At 27.7% G+C, this 23,980-nt stretch overlaps 1 protein-coding gene across 1 annotated transcript; it reads right to left on the bottom strand.

The window, feature by feature from the left end:
- Positions 1-748: 748 nt before the first annotated feature.
- LOC111688678 lies at positions 749-23,323 on the bottom strand. Its single transcript, XM_046950390.1, has 3 exons — positions 23,174-23,323; positions 21,509-21,607; positions 749-878 (listed from the first exon to the last, which is right to left on the bottom strand). The coding sequence occupies exons 1-3, from the start codon at positions 23,316-23,318 to the stop codon at positions 778-780; spliced, it is 345 nt and encodes a 114-aa protein (XP_046806346.1). The 5' UTR covers positions 23,319-23,323; the 3' UTR covers positions 749-777.
- Between the last annotated feature and the right edge of the window lie 657 nt (positions 23,324-23,980).

Below are 23,980 nucleotides of genomic sequence, written 5' to 3'. Positions count from 1 at the left end.
GAACTAGAACAGAACTAGAACAGAACTAGAACAGAACTAGAACAGAACTAGAACAGAACTAGAACAGAACTAGAACAGAACTAGAACAGAACTAGAACAGAACTAGTCGGGACTCTTGCAACACCTAACTTTTGTATATTAGGGAATTGCATATGTATATTAGAGTTATGTAAAATTCATTATAAGTACTTACGTTTAATAAAATTATACAAATTCTCTTTTTATTTCTATTTTAACATAATTTATTAAAAGTGTTTGATTTAAACAAAAATTTCTAAATAATTAAATATTTACAATAATTTACAAGCTAAAATTCATAAAAAATATATAATTAGAAATAAATTACACTAAAGATAAACAATTAAAGGTGAAATTAAAAATATACATATATTTACTATTTTACAATCAAAATAAAGATAATTATTTTATGCACAAGTTTTTTATTTTATAATATTTAATTTAAATAAATGATTATTATATTTTTAATTCTAAATATTGTCTGTTTTTTTTATAACTTTTTTGTTCGATACAAGACACAAATACTAAAACTATGACTGGTTTTTGCATTTGCAATAAGTCTAAGCGACTGTCGCCTGTTTTGCCTCCTCATACCTCCTGTCTACTGAAGCAGCCGTCATTGATTGCTGTTTGGCTTCTTGGCTGCTTTTATGAGAATTTCGAATCGATCTATTGATCGATTATTTTGCTTTATGATTGTTGTTGCTACTGCTGATGTTTGTTGTTTTTGCGGTTCATATTGTTGATTTCAGTTTAAAACTAAAATGTAAATCGTTGTAAATACGGAAAATTATAATAGTTAAATTCAGCATATGATGTGGGTCCATTCGATCGATAAGCCGATGTAAAATATGATGTTCCTAAATGTAAAATTGTAAATAAAAAATATAAATAAATATTTTTACTTTCATTTATAGCAAACACGTGACTTAAAACACTTCACAATTAAGTGCTAAGAGGTTTAGTAGTATCAGTTTTTAAGCATGCTTGTTTGTATTAGTTACAGTGGGCATTTAAGCTTATTTGTTACCAGTAATTACGGAAATGCAAATTACTAATGAATAAAGTTAACAGGTGTATTATAACAGATTAATTTGCATACTTAAATAATTACTTCATCTTCATGCATATTAAATACGAAAATTAACTCATTAACAGCTAATAGATTTTTAGTGTTATGAGTTTGAATCAGAACAGAACTAAAACATAACTAGAACAGAACTAGAACAGAACTAGAACAGGACTAGAACAGAACTAGAACAGAACTAGAGCTGAACTAGAGCTGAACTAGAACTGAACTAGAACTGAACTAGAACTGAACTAGAACTGAACTAGAACTGAACTAGAACTGAACTAGAACTGAACTAGAACTGAACTAGAACTGAACTAGAACTGAACTAGAACTGAACTAGAACTGAACTAGAACTGAACTAGAACTGAACTAGAACTGAACTAGAACTGAACTAGAACTGAACTAAAACTGAACTAGAACTGAACTATATCTGAATGACATTAACATTCCGAATCTTTGTCCCCACAAAAACCTCCAGTGCCTTTAAGGGTTAAATTAATTTAGCAGTAATTTTTAATTTATACGTTATGTTTTACATCATATTATTTGAACTTTTAAAATACATGTAAAATGTCGCATGTTGTTACAAGTTTCAAAATAAACGTTACCATTCACTACAGCATCTGTTTTAGTTAATAAATATTTATAAATATTTACACGTAACTGTTTATGAATATTTAAATTAATATCTCTCTAAGCCATAACATTTAAATATACAGTTTTTTTTAGGTTTATTACTAATTATTAAGATGAGAGGGCAGTGTTAGTTAATGAGTTGTATCTATGTTAGTGTTTTTATTTAATACCTATTAAATTCCTTAAATATAAAGTAATTTTATTTATAAATATTGTTTTTGTTTTAGCTTTCCAACAGATGTTAAATATTTCATTTGGTTGTAAATAACGTCAGCGTTTATTTAATGGCGCTTCATCGCCAGGTAGCAGAGTCGATGGCAGAGAACTTAGCAACAGACAACAGTCTGTCTGATCGATCGCATTGAAGTAGATGAACGAAAACAAACAACTTGTTGCATTGTATTTTTTACAGTTGTAAATTTAAACAAATTGTTTTAAATTAACTGGTTTTTTTCGTTTTAATTTCTGGTTAGACTATCTTTTGTGTATGTGTGTTTGCATGTGTTTAAATACATATAGAATTGTTTAAGTATTTGCATATTGAGCTAAAATTAAATTTGTTATGTTATAGGTAGCATAATTTAAAATTTCTAAACAGAAATATGTAACAGATATAGCAACTGATCATATTAGAACATTATCAACTCTATCGCCAATCAACATTTCACGTGAAATATGTTCCCTTTTCACTTTTTTCGTTCACTAACTTTTTTGTCGTGAAAAAATTCCCCTGTTTTGAAATTTTTTGATGGAATTTTGTAAACATTGAACAGCTGTTCCATACAAAATCAACTATAATTTCAAGGGAACAAAATTTTCACTTTTATTGGCGATACTTTTATACTTTTTGTAATACAAGATGAGTTATTTCTTGAACTTTTGCATGATCTTGGGCAGGGCATTTACAATTCGTTTTTGCTTATAAAAATTTTGCAATCTATTTAATTTCTATTTTAAGCACAAAGCAAACTTAAGAAGATACACGTACATATCGTCAATTACTAAAACGTTTTATTATCGATCCAAACTAAAGATCGTCTGTATATTGATCTCTACACACATATTGTACACCAGTAGCAATTGATTTAGTTATCTTTTGTCTATGCTCGCATTGAATTTGGGTCAAATTATCTTTAATCGATTCTTATAAGTAAGATTAAGGCAAAAAAAAAAGATCTTTGAAAAAAGTCCATTGAAGTAAAGTATGTTTTAAAATATGTTGATATTTATGACCATAAAGTATGAAGGACTTTAAATGCCAATATTTTAATTTACATAAATTAAAAAAAAAATACATTTTCATGAATATTTTAAGAAATATTTAAAGTTTAACTAGAGTTCTTAAATAACTTCTTCACGTAAACAATAACAATTTAAAACTTTTTTTTAACATAAACACAGTGAAGGTCTGACACTAAGTAAGCGCTTTATAATGCTTATAGTAATTAATAATTAGATCACTAATGACCTACATGTTTAATTACAAAAGTTTCACTTACTTACATAGGCTTCAAGTTAAAAAAGTCAACTACCAAAGTAGTTAATTAATAATACTTCGAAATTATTATTTTTTAATTTTAAAGTAAAAGTTGATGCGTTTATTGTTAAATATTAATTAACAATGTCACCAAATCATCAACCAAAACCAAACAATTAACACTGACAAAGTAGATCATGGAATGAGTAATCGATTACACAGTCATGCTACGTTGCTCACGACCAACTGTGACAATATGACAATTAATTAACCAGACTTTGCTTTTTGTTATTACAATGTTTACGACTACTTCACACTAGGGTTCTATAAATCGACTTTCGAATAATCGAACAATCGACTTTTTGTCGAAAAAATTCGAAAAGTCGAAGTCGACTATTTGGTTCCAAAAAAAAATCGATAACTATCGTCGAAAAGTCGGAAAAAGTCTAAAGAAGTCGGAAAAAGTCGAAAAGTCGGAATAAGTCGAAAACCCGAAAATTGTAGAAACAAGTCAAAAATAGACGAAAATTTTAAAAAAGTGTTAAAAAAAGTCAAAAACTCGAAATAGTCGGAAAAACTCGAAAAAACTAAAAAAATAGTCGGAAAAAGTCGAAAAGTCGGAAAAGGCGAAAACTCGAAATTGTAGAAACAAGTCAAAAATAGTCGAAAATGTTAAAAAAGTGTTAAAAGAGTCAAAAACTCGAAATAGTCGGAAAAACTCGAAAAAAGTAAAAAAATAGTCGGAAAAATGTCGAAAATAGTCAAAAAGTCGAAAAAAATCGAAAAGTCGGAAAAAGTAGAAAAAGTCGAAAAAATCGGAAAAACTCGAAAAAACTAAAAAAATAGTCGGAAAAAGTCGAAAAGTCGGAAAAGGCGAAAACTCGAAAATTTTAGAAACAAGTCAAAAATAGTCGAAAATTTTAAAAAAGTGTAAAAAAGTCAAAAACTCTAAATAGTCGGAAAAACTCGAAAAAAGTCAAAAAATAGTCGGAAAAAAGTCGACAGAAGTCGAAAATAGTCAAAAAGTGGAAAAAAATCGAAAAGTCGGAAAAAGTTGAAAAAAGTCGGAAAAAGTCGAAAACTCGAAAATTGTAGAAACAAGTCAAAAATATTCGAAAATTTTAAAAAAAGTCAAAAATTCGAAATAGTTGGAAAAAAGTAAAAAAATAGTCGGAAAAAGTCGAAAATATCGAAAAGTCGGCAAAAGTCGAAAAGTCAGAAAAGGTCGAAAAATGTCGAAAAGTCGACTATTTATAAAATACTTATAGTCGAAAAGTCGACTTTTAATTAAATGAAAAAAGTCAAAAAATCGACTCTTCATAAAATGCAAAAGACTTTTAACTAAATGAAAAAAGTCGAAAAGTCGACTTTTCGTTTCAACTATAGAACGAGCTCAGAAGTTAAATGATCTGTCAAAATTTTGTCTAGAAGAGTACGAATGGGATCTAAAACGGATCTAAAATTTGACAGTCATATGACTATCCCCATTTTTTTAATGATTCATTATTCATTATAGATATCTTTATAAAATTAATGACAGTGAACAATTTAAGTAATTTTAAAGAAATTTTAAATATAAAGAAATATGATGGAAAAAGGTTCACTACCAAGTAACACATTACTTTTAATATCTCAAAAAACTTTTAATTATTATAGGGTTCTATAAATGGACTTCAAAATAAATAATCGATTTTTTTCGTAACAAAATCTTAATATGACATTCTTGTAAGAAAAAACTCAAGTTTGCAAATTAAAGTCCAAAAAAGTCTGAAAAAGTCAAAATTTGAAAAGTCAACTTTTCATAAAACGAAAAAAGTCGAATTGTCTATCGCAAAAAGTTGAAAAATAGATTTCTCGAAAATACAAAAAGTCGATTTTTTGTTTCAAAAGTCCAATTGTCTAATAATCGACTTTTCATAAATCACAAAAAGACGAATTTCTCTAAAATACAAAAAGTTGATTTTTTGTTTCAACTATTTAATTATAATTACTGGATATGAACGATATAAAAGTACACAGAGGAAAACAAGACGTTTTCCAATTCTACACGCATGATACCAAATTGACACCAAAGTGTTTATATTTTTTCAATAACATCCGTTGTCAAAGTTTAGACATACGTATGACAACATTATGTTGTCAGACAACGCATGTTAGCAAACGTAGTAACTCAGTATTGACAATCTATTCGGTACTTTTCTAACGATTTTTTCTCTCGGTGTAGAGATTAGTATGTATATTTACAAAACAGACGTTTTTGGAAATAATTTCAGAAAAGCCCCATAATTTTAAAATAAAATAAGTCTCTTTTGATTTAACGTCTGGGTTTGTTGTGGATCACGCCTACTTTCGAGTGGGCGGGACTTCAAAGCCTAATATATATTAAGTTATATTTATATTTAGTTGACCTTATAAGTATGGGGAATATGGTTAATTATGGACCATTTGTAAGACAGTAATGGAAGTTAAATAAATGAGCTTTATACTCATTTTTTGAATGGAACTTTATATGGTGGAGTAGGTCGATTATGGTCTAATGTCCACCATAATTCAAAAATTTGATATAGACAGACGGATAGTCATTTCTAGATTGTTATAAAACCTTAACAAATAAAGTCTTTGAACTAATTTCTTGACTAGTTGATAGTCTATTCCTATGACTTATCTAAACGCTAGTATAGTAAATACTATATTGTATAATCTATTGACTAATTTGTTGATGGACTTGTCTTTTGTCTAGTATTAAGAGCAGTCTTTTGACAAGTCTAAGGACAAGTCTATTGACTAGATTATGAGCTAGTCCCTTGACTTTGCTATTGACTAGTATATTAACTATGATACGCTTTCTGACTACTAGTCTTTCAACTAGTCTATTGTACTATTCTACGAGGTTTGCTTACTAGCCACTTCACTAACCCATCGAGTGCAAAGTCCGTGTACCGTATATTGACAACTACGATGATTAAACTATTGGTTATTCTTTTAACTAGTATATTGACTAATTTGTAGTGTAGTCAGTAATACAAGGAAAAGTCTATACATAGGGGAATAAGAACGTCTGGTTCCAAATTGACACCAAAGTTTTTCTAATTTTTCAATAGGAATAACACTAAAATACTTTGTAATGTTGACAACGCAACGTTAACAACATTGCAACAATTCGTTATGAAAATAAAAATTTTTGTCTAAATGTTAACAAAAGTGGTAAGCTTGCTATTTACAACGGATTATACATTTGTATAATCCGTTGTAAAAATGGATATTATTAAAAAATTATAAACTCATTGTTGTCAATTTAGTAGCAGGCGTGTATATTTGTTTTTCCCTCTGTGTAAACTAGAATGTATAATGTATTGTCTAGTTCGTTGAGAAGTTTATTTCTATAGACTCTTATTTAGACCAATCTTTTGATTAGTCATGGAAAGATCTACCGAATCTATATATGAACTGATCTACTATCTAATACATAATCTTGTCTATGTACTTAGCTATGGAAGTGTCTGGTTCCTACTTTATTCTGTACTCTATAGACTAGTTTGTTTTTTAGTCTGTAGACAAGACAATAGTCAGTAGATTAGTCGATTTAATAGTATATTACTTAGTTAGTTAGTAAATTGACAACAAAGTGTTTCTAATTTTTCAATAACAATAACATATACAACGTAACTTTGTCAAAATTGCAACAATTCGTTATCGAAGTTTAAATTGTATATCGTCCGTTATCTAAATGTTAACAAACGTTGTAAGCATACAATTGACAACGGATTGTACATATGTAAATACTTTGACATCGGATGTTATTGAAAAATTATAAACTCATTGTTGTCAATTTAGTACCAGGCGCGTATTTTTGTTTTTCCCTCTGTGTAAACTAGAACTACTCTATAATGTATTGGCTAGTTTGTTGAGTAGTTTATTTTTATAGACTATTGTTTAGACCATGAAAAGATCATGGAAAGATGTACTAAATCTATATATGAACTGATCTACTATCTAATACATAATCTTATCTATTGACTTAGCTATGGAAGTGTCTGTTTACTACTTTATTCTGTACTGTATAGTCCAGTTTGTTGTCTAGTCTGTAGATTAGTCGATTTACTAGTATATTACTTAGTATATTGTCTCGTCTATAGACAATAGAATCCAACTACCAGAACTTTATAATAAATAAAATTTAAGGGCAAAATTCTCAATCCAACAGCACTTAAATTTAAATACAGTATTAAATATTGAAATACCTAAAAAAATTAGTCATGTACTCCACTTAGTTAATTTGTATTCCAAATTTAAACTTGTTAGTAAAAATTCAAAAACATTCAAGTCGATTAGTCATTTTAAGAAACTAAATCGACGATTATCTTTAAAATGTTGCCAAAGAAATAAGTTTAGTTTGAATTTGTTAACAAATTGTCACACTTTATGTTAAACATCAATCAATACAAAAATAAAATGTTGTAAAGCATTGATCAGTTGCCACAGACAACAGGGACCGAGAGTAACTATTTTAAAAAATCAATACATATGAATAAAATAAAATATATCAAAGTGTATGTATGCTTTGTATTATTAATTAAATTCGACATATTCTCATTGTGTCGAGCAATGATTTCAACAACAGAAAAGTGCCTCCATTTAAGACACCCATAAATAAATACTTGCTATTTACTTTTACAGGGATTTATGTCCAGACATTTTATATGTGTATTTTAAGTTTGAAAACTTCATGAAGGTTAAACACGTTGGAGGCAACATTTTGAAGTAACATAATCTAACTGATGAATGCCACATTGACATGGACGTCTGTCTGACAGTTAAAACAAGAGTCAACTGTTATTGTTTAAATTGACTAAATAAACGATTGGCTGGCTGGTTATGTGATGACTGGACACATCGCTAAATGGAGGTTGTTAGTGGGTGGTGAGGATATAGACAGCTAAACAATTGTATTGTTATTGTAATTGTAGTAAACAAATTACTTTTTTTATATACATATTTTGTTATTGGTACTTGTTTGTATGACAGACAGACAGACAGACAGACAGACAGACATACAGACAGACAACCAAACAGCTCTTCAAGTTTAACTCAATAGTTTATTATTTGTTGCTTAGGTGTCTGTCTTCAAATTTTAAATTGTGGGCAATTTTCCAATTTGTTATTTAAACATAGAAATTACAGTCACAGTGATTTAAAAGAGTAGCAATGTTTATCCAATAAAATATTGTTTTAGCTAAATCATGGAAAACATTCCTTTAAACTTGAAACCTATAAATAGCAATTTATATCTGGGCGTGCTAGAGACCATTTGTTAAAATCGTTACTTTTGTTTAGATAACTCTAGTTAATCAATTCATTGAAGGAAGGTTAGTTATGGTACTTTTTTATACTTTTTGGCACAATTGTCACTTTATTATTTAAACATTTTTTGTAGTTGGTTTTTTATATTTTTTTTTCTTCAATTAAACTTTTATGAGCTGCATTAAATATTTGATTTATTTAATGTCCTTATACATTAAAATAGCTATGACTATTAAATGTATGACGGAATATTGTTTGTTTTGAATGAGACAAGTTTGTATGTTCGTTTCTAATCAGATGTTTAAAATCAAAAATTTAGTTGTTCAAAATTTTTTTTATTTAAATTGAATTTTTTATACTAACATGTGGAATTGGTTTACAAAAACTAAGACGTCTATTAGGGGTGACGCCCTAACACTTTCTGGTTTCCTTTAAAGTTATAAGTTAAGATAAATGGTCAAAAAACTTTAACTTAGTAAACTAGACTATTGACCAGTGTATGAAACAGATTACCGATGATATCATTGATCAATCCACTCACATGTCTACTTAATAGTGTGTGAATCAATCTACTGCCTAGTGTATACTAGTGTATCTATCTATCTATCTATCTATCTATCTATCTATCTATCTATCTATCTATCTATCTATCTATCTATCTATCTATCTATCTATCTATCTATCTATCTATCTATCTATCTATCTATCTATCTATCTATCTATCTATCTATCTATCTATCTATCTATCTATCTATCTATCTATCTATCTATCTATCTATCTATCTATCTATCTATCTATCTATCTATCTATCTATCTATCTATCTATCTATCTATCTATCAGTTCTCATAAAACAAAATATTTTAAATAAATTCTCGTTTTATATGGAAATATTTTTCGTTAGTCATTGTTGCTTCAAAAGAATTTTAAGTAAAGTAATTACAATTACCCCTAATTATTTATAACTCACTTTTTTTTCAACAAAAATTTGAAAGTATTTAAGTTTTATATTAAAACAAAGTTTGTGTCTTAAATCTTTTGTTTTCTTAACACCACTAGGAAGTATTAAACAAACACACACATCTAAAAACAAAACCAAAGTAAAATTTATACAAAAAATAACAACAATAAATTTTAATAAAACCACACTTTACAATTTTAATTAAATTGTTAAATAAAAAAACAATGTAAACTTACATTATTTTTTTAATGTTTTTTGCCTTTAACAAAAACCAAAAAGAAATATTACTTCATACTTAAAATTCCCTATAGTTGAAAAATCTTTAACAAAATTCAGGTAAAATGCCGATAGAAAAAAGTATTTAGTTTAGTAAGTTTAACAAATATTCAAACTCCTTTTTCTTGTTAATATTTGAAGTAAGTTTTTCTAAATACATATGTTTTGTTAGTTGAAATTTTACATCAGCTCAGCTGTTGGTTTTTAAAGCTTATGAACAACAACACAAATGTATCTTAGTTTTACTAAACAAAAACCCTGAGATTAATGAACCAAAAACTTTTGAATGAGCAGCCAGCCTGAGCGCACTTGTATAAGATTAAAAATACCTTTAAACAAAATAAAATTAAAAAAAAATAAAATAAAGAAATAAAGAAATAAACAAATATTATACATAAAATGTAACTAAATTTAAATTCACTTTTATTTTCGTTGTTTTTTTTCTTTTCCAACAAACCATTTCATTTTCTTGATTTCAATTGACTGAGCAGCAAAAAGGTGCAGAAGTATTTTTTTTTTTTTGTTATTTTATTCAGTATTTTAAGATGTTGTTAATTCATGTTTTCTGCGGCTTTATTTTTATTTATTTTTTAACTGAAAGCTCAACTCCCACTATTAATTTATGCACATGTGTTTTTTATTTTTAGTTTCCAGATATTTTTTGTGTGTTCAACAATTTAAAATACATTTTAAAATAAAATAAATATTTCTGTTTGTTTGTGTAAATCGGAAAATATATTTCTTAAGTTTCAGCCTAAAAACAAATATCATGTCCAATTTATATAAAATATTTGTTTGATTTTTTTATAAACAAAGGTGGAATGTTTACAGGCTTTAAAAATGTAAATAAAGTTATTAAAAAATATTTTTTATTTTTTTTTAATCTTTCATTTATGGTTTCCATCCCTGATACTTATACAGAAATATAGAAGTAGAAATAGAATTCCCAAATATATGTTTTTTTATATAGAATTCATATGGCAGGTCAACAATTTATAACAAAAATTTTTACCTGCATATAAAAGTTGTTCCTTCAACATTTGAAGAATTCTGCTCAAATAGTTAACAACATATAGACATTTTTATATTTAATGCCACGCCCCCATAAAACGACAATTTATTTGATAAATATTTACAAGTATGTCACAGTTGTTCGTACAAAAGCATTAAGCATTCTAGCTCCATAGTTTCTCAGATACTCAAATATTTGCATTTAATTTACATATGGGAATTACCACGCCCACTATTTAAATTCCGCCCATAAATGGCTTAAATATTTACAAGGACACCATAGTGGATCTGACACAATTTTAAGACACTCGGGGTTATTATGATTTACATGAATCCTATATTGGCCCTATTTCAAGTTGGTCTTTTTCAACCACTTTGTGAGCTTCTGTGACATCTCACCACCGCTCTATTGTGGTTATTTGCTCAAATAAATTATTGAGCTATGTAGATGGAATGGTCTCTGTTAAGTCGGCAACATCATCTAGAAACGGTAGAGCGAAATATGAATACATCAAATAAGCCGAAGACATTGTTCTTAATCACAGAGAACACACTGTTGAAAATCTAATATGAACAGCGATTTCTCTGAATATACCTGAACAAGGAAGGAAAATTCAATGGTATCACTTGTTAACATAATATAGCTTTCATCCATCAGACTTCTCATTCATCCGATACACAAGGTGTGAATTTCCTTTTACACACCTCCTACCAAATGAGGCTTTATATGAAAGTTAGGTTGAAACATGGGCCGATCCGTGTTAATTTTGGGGAAAGGATATATTTATACCCTACATCCTGATGTTTGTAATATCCAAAAATTTCGTTCCTACACTAATTCCAGTTCCTGTTATACTAATCGGCTCAGAATCACTTTCTAAATCGATTTAGCTATGTCCGTCTGTATTTTTTCAATTTTTACAAACGAAAATGAACAACTTTTTTAAAGAAATTAAGATTAAATTTTGAAAAAATTGTTTTATATTTATTTAAATATACAAATATGAAAAACTTGTAAAAACTCTAAAATATGGTTTAAATATACTACAAAAGTTATATTATGCTAAATTATGCTTTTATGGGTAAAATATGCTCTAACAAATCAATGCCAAAATTCTTAAAATGGTCTTAAGTAAATATATTATCCATGATTCCATACGTCGCATCACAAAAAACATGCAATTGCATATTTCGGTTTCCCTGTTCATTATTAATGCAACAGTATTCTGAAATATCGCCAAATTTAGTTAGAAGTTGTTGCTTACACCGACGATGTTGTAATATTGGTATCAGGAATGTTCCCGGACGTGATTAGTGATATCATGTCTAACGCTTTGGTGCTACTCGATAATTGGGCCACAGAACAAGACGGCCTAGGAGTAAACCCAAGTAAGACAGAACTGGTTAAAAAACTACGAAATGCCCTTATCAAATAATCAAAAATATCTAGGAATTATTCTATACTCCAAATTAAGAAGGCAACGGTTGCCTACTACTTATTCCTGTTGTAAGATGTTTGGAATGAAATAGGGACTTAGTCCCAACTTAGTTAAATGGATGTACACAGCTATACTACGTCCTATTCTTACATATAGATCTCTTGTATGGTGGACTTCAACTAAGAAGAAATATGTTGTAGATCAGCTATACAAAGTCGATAGTCAAGCGGCACTTCTCTCACTAAATTCTTATACTACAACTTCCCTATTAGTTAAGCAATGCAAAAAGGATCTATCAAGGCTGGGTCGCCTGTCTGACATTACCCTTGTTTGGGTCTCTGCTCATAGAGACTATTATGGAAATGAACAGGCAGATGAGCTTGCCGGAACGGGATCTGCTATTGATATCTCCAACACCATTCCAGTAGTCAAGAGTAGTATCCTCAGATTCTATTTTCAAAAGAAAATAGTTGGTATAACCTAGACACATGTAAAGAGGCCATGATGTTGTGGCTCTCTTTCAATGGAAAACGCAAAGAGACTTCCTTATAAACCGAAGTAGACGGGATATATCGAGATTAATAACAGGACACTAAGTGCTAGGCAGACATGCAGATAGTCTTGGGGTACCTTTTAATGAACACTATCGCAGTTGCAAAGACAGGGAAAAAGAAGAAACGGTCTTTTATATTTTCTCCGAATGTCCCCCCGGGGGAATGTTACCTTGGCGAGACCTCCGCTTTGGTGTTATTGCAATCCCGGGGTATAAAGAGGTGGCCAAACCTCCAGTCTGGCCGGGACTGAAAAATTGGTTACAGTTTACTACTTGGCTTAGTCCTTGCATAGATTGACAGAGGTCAGACCAGAGCACCGCATAATCTGGTACTACGGGTGGCCAGTTGCCCGCAGGACTATTTCCTGGCTGATCAGTTGGTTGAGGTTCCATCAGGATCCACGTAATGGCTGTGATTTAAATCCAAATTCGCGGGAAGAGTATGTGGCGGTTAAAAGACTGATGCATGATAATAGTCAATGCTGTTGCCGAAATCAACAGATACCCCACAGAAGAGTGACTGTAGGACTAAGCGTTGAAAATGAGTTGGTATTAATTGTATATGGTACGGGATGAATGTGAGGTTCGGCGGGCGCAAGTTTACCTAATGAATAAATGAGGTGTGTGTTGGGTTGAATGATGATGGATGAAAGGTATCATATACATATGATACCATTGAATTTTCCTTCCTTGTCCAGATATATATGTTCATATCAGAATTACCACAGTGTGTGCCTGTGATTAAGAACAATGTCTACAGCTTATTGATGGATCGTACTTCGGTCCACCGGTTACGTCTCAAGGTGCTGTTGCCGAATCAACAGAGGCTATCCAATGGTCAGAGATTAGATAGCTCGAGTACTCCAGCAAAGTACTTGTCCATGGACCGATCAAAGCCAATGTACAAAAATTGCCACCTGACTTCATCATTGAAGAAGAAAGGGGCGATGGTAGACCGTTCTCAAGTCTACTCACTGGATGAAACCACCGTGAGATAAGGCCGTCAAGGCAGGTGCTCACGTAGAAACTTTAGACACCGTTTCCTTGGCAGCTACTTCATATCTAAGCTTGGAGAGATATCTGAATCTAAGCTTAATGATATCCTAAGATTTCTTAATGCTACAGGCTGGATCTAAAACTGTAATATACTATATCACTACATCGCGTGTAGTGAACTACCACGTAAATAATTGATCGAAAGTGTACTGAACACACTTTGTATGTAAACAAGTTGTAATAAACTGTTATGAATAAGTCAACTAATGTATATATAGGTTATTATATAGCTAAGTTTTCTTTTAGTGTACCTAGTATATCTGTTATTAGATTGCAAAAGTATTGAACTAAGCATTGACCAGCTTAGTCATTACTAATTATTTCAAATTATTGACTCGTAAGGAAATTTATTATTACTTATAATTTTTTCATATTTTCTATTATATTTTTTATATAATTCAACTAAAATAACTATAATGATTTTTTTTGAATTTCTTTTTTAATAATATCCATAATACTATAGTGCAAACATTTCGCTCATTAGAAGTTTAAATACAATGATTTTCATAATACAATTTATTTTGTTTTTGTACACAAACTACTAAAAAAAATAAAGTAAAACTAAATCAAAATTGTAACAAATATTACAAATTTTCTCATTTATTATTCAAATCTTTTGGCAAGTTGAAAATTAATGTAGAAAACCCAGCAGCTCTGGGTGAATTTTTATTACCAGAATAACTAAGATGAAAGTGAATTGATCATTGCAAATATTTCATTGATAAAGCTAAGTTAATCTTTACAATACTAAACTTAATCTTAAACAGATTACAGTCTGGTCTACTTAGAGATACTAAAGTGGCAATAGGCTAATATCATAGATTACCAACGGTGTGTGAAGTAAACAATCGACTTATGTTTTACAAACTACAAAGCTTAATTAATACTGCAAAAACTACTTAGGAACCCTAAGTGACAAATGACTATGATTTCGAATAAAAACTGATTACAGCTCAAACTAATTATGAACACTAAAGTAACAATTACCTACATCATAGATTACCAGTGTTATGTAAAGTAATAAAAGGAAGTCTTTGTTGGGAAAAAAGAATAAAACCAGTCGGACATACTATAATGACAAATAACTACAACATCAAGATTAAATTATAAAAATAAACTTTTAATAAATTACACTGTAAACTACTAACGACATAGTCTACACTATAGTTTACCTATGCTATGTAAAGTAATCAATCGACATATCTTCTTGACACTTCAAAGGATAATGAATGAATGTCGAGTGATTTGCGTGAGTACCTGGCATGACTGGGTAGATTTGAACAACGGCCTACCATCGCCCCTGAATCCTTCAATGAAAAACACATGTGGCAATTTTTTTAAATAGAGTACTCGATCTATCTAATCTCTTACCATTACTGCCCCGTTGCTTAACTTTCGAGATGTAAAATCATCACTTCCGGTTACCACCACACAGGTGGGATGCCCACTGTTGATTCGGTAACAGCACCACAGCCACTACGTGAATCCCGAAGGAACCTCAACCAACTGACCAGCCAGGACATAGTCCTGCGGGCAACTTTTCAATCTATGCAAGGACTAAGTCAGGCAGTAGACTGTAACCAATTTTTTAGTCTCGGCCAGACTGGAGGTAATGGACACCCCTAAGGTGGTAAAAGCTTATAATTTCGAATGTAAAAGAAAAATATATTTTCAACTGATCAATACTTAGGAACACCAATGTGGCAATTGACTACATCATAGACTACCAGCGATGTGTAAAATAACCAATCGATATTTGTTTTTGACACTACAATGTAAATAATCCAAAACTTCTAAGAAACACAAATGTGATAAATTATTTCGATCTTAAATTATTAAAAAAAGTTGAACTGATTACACTGTAGACTACTTAGAGACACTAAAGTAACTATTGGCTACATACCAAATTAATAGTGATTTAAAGTAGAAAACTGACTTTTTCGCAGTACAAAGATAAACAAACCAAAATTAATTACACACACTAATGTAACAATTGTATACATTTTAGATTACCAGTGATATGTTAAGTAATCAATTGACTTTCTTTTCTTGCAAAACAAAAGCAAATCAACAAGATATTTAGAATATTTAGATATTTTTAAATATTTAGATATTTGTGAATATTTCCACATAAAAAGGATACCTTAACTACTCTCACAACTGCCGGGAAACTAAATATCCCAAAGGCTTTTTGTCAATTTGTATGATCACGTTTATTTCATTTCATTTATTTTTCATGTACGAAGCGACAAGTGCTTTCAAATTGTTTACAAAAAAAAATCTGGTCACTTATTTAGACAGAGAAAAATATAAAATGCCTTCAAAATATATTTTTACCCACTGAGTCAAATCAGAAATTGTCTGTAATATATTTTATTTATTTATTTTTTTTTTTTTTGAGAAAATTTTATTCCAGATTATATTTTTTTCTTGGATTCAATTCATTTGTCCATGTTTAACCATTTAAATCAGAGTAACTACGTGAATGATCACTAGTTTCTGTAGTTTTACTATTGGTGGTGGGTTATTTTGTCGAAATTGTAATGGGTCTCGTTTGTTTATTTTATTTGTTCGCTCCTTGTTCTGTCCCATGTCTGACTGTATGTTCATGTTTCATTCGTCATCATGTAGTCACATTTTTTTTAAAAATAATTTTTTGCATATCGATCAACATGATTTTGTCATTTGTTTTAAGTTTTCTATTCCCCCTAGTACTTACTGGCTTCTTTTGTCTCTCATGTTTATTCGGTTGGGCAATAAAACGTATTACTATCAAAAAATTGTTGCAAATTATATATAAATATTTAAATAAATATACAATATACATCTCAGTATAAATAAAATACTTCTCTACATTTACTACATAATAAATAAGTAATGATTAGCGTTAAAAATGTAAATGTAATTTAAGTAGGTACCAACTAAATCCACTCGACAACTGGACAACAAGTATTTTGTTACATTTTTTTGTTTAATTTTTCATGTTTTTAAAAAATTGTTTTTGTGAAGTTTAAGTTGTCGTTTTATGTTTGCTTTACCAATGGATGATAATCATTCATTTATTATGTTGTGATGGAAAACTAGGATTGGTAGAGTAAATTTTGTATAATTTTTATATGCTAAAGTACGGTTTAAACAATTAAGTAATTGTTTAGTATTATTCAAGAGATAGTTATATATAGGTTAAAACTGTTTATATAATTTGATTCTCCGAGTTTTAAAATCTGTAATATGTGGTGGCCTTAAGAATTTTATGGACTAAAAAGAAATTACTTTCTTTAGAGTCATTATGGCGATAGCATTATAAAATTAATAAATATATTGAATATAATACCCTATACTGCTAACTAACTAACTAACTACCTAACTAACTAACTATTTATATATCTATCTATCTATCTATCTATCTATCTATCTATCTATCTATCTATCTATCTATCTATCTATCTATCTATCTATCTATCTATCTATCTATCTATCTATCTATCTATCTATCTATCTATCTATCTATCTATCTATCTATCTATCTATCTATCTATCTATCTATCTATCTATCTATCTATCTATCTATCTATCTATCTATCTATCTATCTATCTATCTATCTATCTATCTATCTATCTATCTATCTATTCCAAATGTAAGATTTGGGTGGATATTGAATTTGTGGGTAGTTATTCAACGATCCTATGGGTTGGACCTGGCGACAGCAGAAGAAGAAGCGTCCTCAAAATAGGCAAGTCTATAGTTTGTATGGTGATACACAGATTTGAGGGCACATCTTACAAAATTGAACGAGCGGATTCAAACAAATATTGACAATTGAATATGGTAGTTTCATACTCTCATTAACCTAATCAATCTGATTTCATATATATTACGAAGATTCTGGAAACTGCGAAGTATTTCATACAATGTACGAAATTTTTCGTAGACATGGATTATTTTCAGTGTGTTTTTAATATATATGTACATAATACATACATGTATAAAAGTGTATTTGAAAAATGATTGATATATATTATGTAGAACTTCCCTATTTTCTAGACGATCTTAAAATTTATAAAAAAAAAAATTTATAAAAATATGTGTTCATTTTCTCTTAAATTATAAGTGTAAATTATTTCTTGGCATTCTGTGTAATATTAGAAAAAAAAAACAAACTCATTTTAGTTTCCACCAAACCATTTGGCCAATAAAGACTTTATTATTATTTATTTTTTTTAATTTTTTTTGTTAGTTTCACCCATATTTTATTGTATTTTTGTTGCAATATACAAAATGTGTTCTTGTATTAAGTTACAGTAATAAATATAGTAAAATGTAAATAATTTTTATGCAACTCAATAAATAATAGAGTTAGTTGCAATAAAAACAAGCACTTAAAACTTAAGGTGCATGAATAAAACCAAACAAAACAGGGATTTGAAGGCAGAACAAATGAAAGACTTGTTAAGATTTAGACAAATAACATATTGATCAAATAATTGAAACAAAACAGTAATTTATTGATTTCGAGATTTACAAGTCTTTGTTTGGCTCTACTTTCGTGTTAAAAAAAAATCCATAAAACGGGGGAACAGGCAGGGGACAGGGATATAATCAAACAATGTTTTGTGTATATTTATTTTTATTGAAATTTATTTAAAAAAAATAAATTAAAAATTAATTATAATAACAAAATCATAAAATATAAATTAAAATAAAAAGTAAATCAAAAAATAAAAATTACAAAATTTTGAAAAATAAAAATATAAAAATAATTAAATAAAAATAAACAAAAAAAATTAATTTAAAATAAAAATTTTAAATAATAAAGAAATAAAAAAATCATAATTGTTTTTAAATAATTAAAAAATAAATTTTTTGAAAATTTTTTAAATTAAAAAAAAAAATTGTTTAAAATATAAAAAAATCATAAATATTTAATACATTTTATTAAAAACTATTTAACCAAAACTTCAAGTGCACTAATTATACTACAAATAATTGTTTATTAAATATTTTAAGTTTTAAATAGAAAAATGAAGATTTTGATTTATTTTGAATGTTAACTATTCTGTTATTATTTTGTTAAATATTTAAATGAAGCAAAAGTGTTTTCTTTTATCTAAGTGAATTTAATAAACTAAATTAATGTCAAATTTGTTACGTTTACAACAGGTTTATTTTTTTATTTTTTTATATAAATTTTATAATTTATGTAGAAGAAAAGAGATACAAAGTATTTGCTGGCAATTAAATGAATTTAACTACAAAAAAAGTAATTTAAAACAAATACCTTAACGTGACCAACTAAATAGTTATTGCCTTGTTTTCTAAAAACACTGTGTAAAGTTTTGTAAGCTTTTTGAAAATGCTTCTCAAAGTTTTCTTAACATTTTTTTAAAGTTTTTTAAATGAAATTATTAAAGATTGTTAAAAAGCTTTTTAAAGAAACTTTTTAAAGTTTTCTTAATAAACCTATTAAAGCTTTCTAATCAAGCTTCTCAAAGTTTTCTAAACAAACTTGACAAAGTGTTATAAGCAAACGTGTCAGAATATTATAAATAAACTTCTTAAAGTTTTTTATAGAAAGTTTTCAAAGTTTCAAAAATTTTTTTCTATAAAAGCTTTCTCTATGATGTTTTCGAAGTTTTGTAAAGAAATTTTCAAACTTTTCGAATGAAACTTATATAGCAGTTCAAAGTTTTAAAAAATTAACATTTTCAAACCGTTCTTATGAATGTTTTAAATGTTTTCTTAAGATATTTTCTAATTTTTTCAAAGTTCCTAAAGAAACTCCGCTAGATTTTCTAAAAAAGCTTTTAGAAGCTCAAACTTTTTTGTTGATTTTTTAAAGCTTCTAAATGAAACATCTTAAAGTATTCTAAATATTTTTTTTGAAGTTTTCTAAAGAAGCTTTCTAAAGTTTTCTAAAGAAACTTTGTAAAGTTTTCTAATAAAACTTTGAAAAGATTTCTAGAGAAAGGTGTCAAAGTTCTCTAGAGAAACTTTTGAAAGCATTATTAATTTTGTATTCAAAGTTTTGTTAAAGAAACCTTTTAAAGCTTTCTAAAGAATCCTCTCAAACATGTCAAAGTTTTCTAAAGAAACGTCTCAAAGTTTTCTAAAGAAACTTTTCTAAGTTTTCTATAGAATTTTTTCCAAGTTTCAATGTTTTCTACACAAAAATCACAAAACTAATCAAAGTTTTCTAAAGAAACATTTCAAAGTTTTGTAAATAAAGTATCTTAAGAAACTTTTCAAAGTTTGGTAAAGAAACTTTTCAATGCGATCTTATTAATGTTGTTTTGTTAAGAAAAAAGTTTGTTAATTTCTTCAAACAAAACTTTGAAAGAATTTTATAAAACTTTTTAAAGTTTTTATAAAGAAACTTTTCAAAGCTTTCTTATGAATGTTTTCAAAGTTTTGTTAAGAAATTTTCAAAGTTTTCTTAAGAAACTTTTCAAAACTTTCTAAAGAAACTTTTCAAAGTTTAGTAAAGAAACTTTTCAACGTTTTCTAAAGAAATTTCTAAAAAATCTTTGTTATAAAGAGAATTTCTCAAAGTTTTCAAAAGAATGTTTTTAAAGTTTTCTAAAGAAACTTTTTAAAGTTTTCTAAAGAAACGTTTTAAAGTTTTCTGAAGTTATATAAATAAACTTTTGCAAGTTTGATATTGTTGGTCACGTTTAGTTTAATTTGTTTACTACAAGTACCCATCCATTGAGTTTAATGTTGGCGATGGTGATCATGATGACGATGATCTCAACTTGCGTCAAGACGTGATTATAGTGTCAGTCATGATCATAATTATTTGCACCATTAGTTAAGTTGTTGTGTGTGGGGATGTAAATTTTTGTTTAGACAGTAGCAATTTTTAACAATTAATAGCGGTAGCAATAACAAATAATAACTCAAAACACCATTTACAAAAAAATTAAAAGTAGAAATAGGAAATTTTTTCTAAAAATTAAAGAAAATATATATTTTTAATTTAATTTGTAAATGGTGTTTGATTCTAAATATAAAGCATAATTATTTAACAAACTGCAATGTATAATTTAAAATGAATATATATATAAATAAATAAAATTGTTAGTTGACTTTGACTCCGGTGTAATATTAAGATTTTTTATTATTAAAATATTTAATGGTACATGGCGCGCTTTATAAACTCCACAATAGGATGTCTAAATGTTGGTAAGTAAATTATAATTAAGGATAAAAGTGTGGTTAGCTTGGTTAATAAAATGGCGTTTCAATTTCCGTTTACATTTTAAGATGCTCTTTTGCTTAGTTGTTTAATTGATGCTGTTTGAGTGTGTGTGTGTAGGTTTGTATATGTGTGTTTGTAAGTGCGGTTGTTTATGTGTTGTTTTATAAATTTGTAAATAAATTTTTCTTTAACCTCTTGCTGCTGCTGTTAATTAAATATAAAATAAAATTTTATTATATTATTAAAAATTGCAAATTAAATTATATATAAATAAAAAAAAAATATTTAACAAATAATAATTATGATAAATTCTTAAATAATTATATATATAAATTGCACTATTTTATTATAAAGCTTTTAAAAAATTTCATTCACTGAGTTGGTTTTGGAGTTTTTTTGTTTGTTTTAAAAATGAGTGCTTTTTCTAACTACATGGTGCATTTTATTAAATAATTTGTATTTTATCTTGTGTGAAATGTGTTTAAATTTAAAATTTTTTAATAGAATTACTTTGTTGGGGTGGTACAAAACCATAACCTGAGGCTCCTACAATCACACCACTGGATTCATCAATTGCGTCTGGTGGAGATGGGGGGAAGACAACGGGTCCTATAAAGTATAATAGTAAAAAAGTAGTTAATATTTTCAAATAATTTTCACAAGTTTTCACAAGAAACTTTTATAAGCTTTCTAAAGATACGTTTCTAAAATTTCTAAGAAAAGTTTTTTCTAAGCTTTTGGAAAAGAGCATGTTCTAAGCTTTTGAAAGTTGAAAGTTTCCTGAAGAAACTCTTCTCATTTTTATAAAGATACTTCTCAGAGTTTTTCAAAAGAAACTTTTCAAAGTTTTGAGGAGAAGTGTTGAATGTTTTCTAGAAAAATTTTTCTAAATAAAACCCCCAATGAAACTTTTCAAAGTTTTCTTAAGAAACTTCTCGTAGTTTTCTAAAAAGATGTCTGATAGTTTTCAAAGAAACTTATAAAAGTTTTTTTAATTTTTAAAGTTTTCTAGAGTAACTTCTCAATGTTTTCCAAAGAAACTATTTAAAGTTTTTTTTAAGAAAAACGTTACTAAGTTTTTTTTTGCATACTTTTTAAAGCTTTATAGAGAAGTTTTCTAGAGAAACTTCCTATTGTTTTCCAAAGGAAATTTTTCTATGTTTTTTAGAGAAACGTTTTTGAGCTTTTTAAAGCTTTCTAAAGACACAATTAAAAGTTCTTTGAAGAATTTTTCAAAGTTTTCTAAAAATAATCTTTCTATTTTTGTAAACAAACTTTTTTTAAAATATTCATATTTTTTCAAAGAAATTTTCCAAAGCTTTTATGAAAACTTCTCATAGTTTTCTGAAGAGACTTTTTAAAGTTTTCAAAATAAAGTTTTTTTAAGTTTTCAAAAGAAAATTTTCATAAGATATTTTCATAGTTTTCCAAAAAAAATTTTCAAGATTTTGTAAAGTAACTTTTTCAGAGAAATTTTTTTAAACTTTCTAAAGATAACATTCAGAGTTCCTTAAGGAAACTTTTCAAAGTTTCTTGAAGAAACTTTTTTGAGTTTTGTAAAAAAACTTCTCATAATTTTCAATGAATCTTATTAAAGCTCTCTAAAGAAACTGCTAAAAATTTTCGTTTTTTTAAAGAAACGTTTTAAAGTTTTCTAGAAAAACTTTTTAAAGTTTTCTAAAAAAGAAAAACTTCAAAAAAAGTTTTCAAAGAAACTTCTCAAAGTTTTTTAAAAAAAACTTATCAAAGTTTTCTTAAGAAACTTATGAAAGTTTTTGTAAGAAATTTATGAAAGTTTTGCTAAGAAACTTAAGTTTTCTAAAGAATCTGATCAAAGTTTTCATAAGAAACATCAAATTTTTTCTAAGAAACTCATCAAAGTTTTCATTTTTCTCGTCAAAGCTTTCTTAGGATACTTATCAAAGTTTTCTAAAGAATAAAGAATCTTTCAAAGTTTTCTAAAGCAAATTACAAAGTTTGTCTTAATAAACTTTTTTAAAGTTTTCCGAAAAAAATCAAAGTTTTTTAACAAATCTTTTTAAATTTTTCATTAAAAATTTAAATTTTTTAAGAAGCTGTAACTAAAAAGCTTTTGAAAAAATTCAAATTTAAAGTTTTCATTAGAAATTTTTAAAATTGCTTAAGAAGCTTTAACTAAAAGCTTTCACTACTTACCTCTATTTTGTCTAGGATCTCTCACTTGTGTGGGTTGTGGGAAATCCAAAGTATTGAAATTGATTTGTCGGTTGGGCAAGGTGCCGAATAAGAAATTTTGACCAGCTACCAAAACTAAAGAAGTGCAGATGGCAAATACGATCATTAACTAAAATTATAAATTAAAAAACAAGATAAATTTTATATAAAAAATAAAGAAATTAAACAAAAAAAATAACCAAACTTTGCTTTTAACTGTGGAAAAACCAAAAAAAAAAAAACTTACTTTCCTTAAAATGACAAAAACCAGCAAATCATTCATTTATTTATTAAAACAAAACTATCAAACATACTTTCGTAGCAAAATTTATTACTTTATAAAAACTTCATTAATCATTTTGCAACATTTGAAGTGTTTTAATAATAAATTTTATGGAAAATCATTTAACAATCATCACTTTAACCTCAAGTTCAACCCTTTAGTAAAGCAACTATTTATTAAACTATCGCTGTTTAATAACATTAACTACTACTTTTTGGCCTCTATGAACCGTTTGGCCAAATCAACCAACCCACCAACAACAGACTCTTAAGAGTTTTTCAAATAAAATTCGTAATAATAAAACGTAAACTGCCACCATTTAAGGCTTCCGCATTTGAAAGTTAAGCCAAGACTATGCAAGACAACACATTTTAGGAAACCTTGAAATATACTTTCCCAAACTCATGCCTTTAAAGCAAAAAAAAAAAAATAAATAAAAATCTTTAAAAGATATTTATAAACATTTAAGAAATTGCTTTAACAATAACAACTATTATTTATGAAAA

The sequence above is a fragment of the Lucilia cuprina genome, chromosome 4 (assembly GCF_022045245.1).
Source record: "Lucilia cuprina isolate Lc7/37 chromosome 4, ASM2204524v1, whole genome shotgun sequence".
NCBI lineage: Eukaryota > Metazoa > Arthropoda > Insecta > Diptera > Calliphoridae > Lucilia > Lucilia cuprina.
Note: the sequence above shows the minus strand (reverse complement) of the source record. Positions and strands in the feature narration are given on the sequence as shown.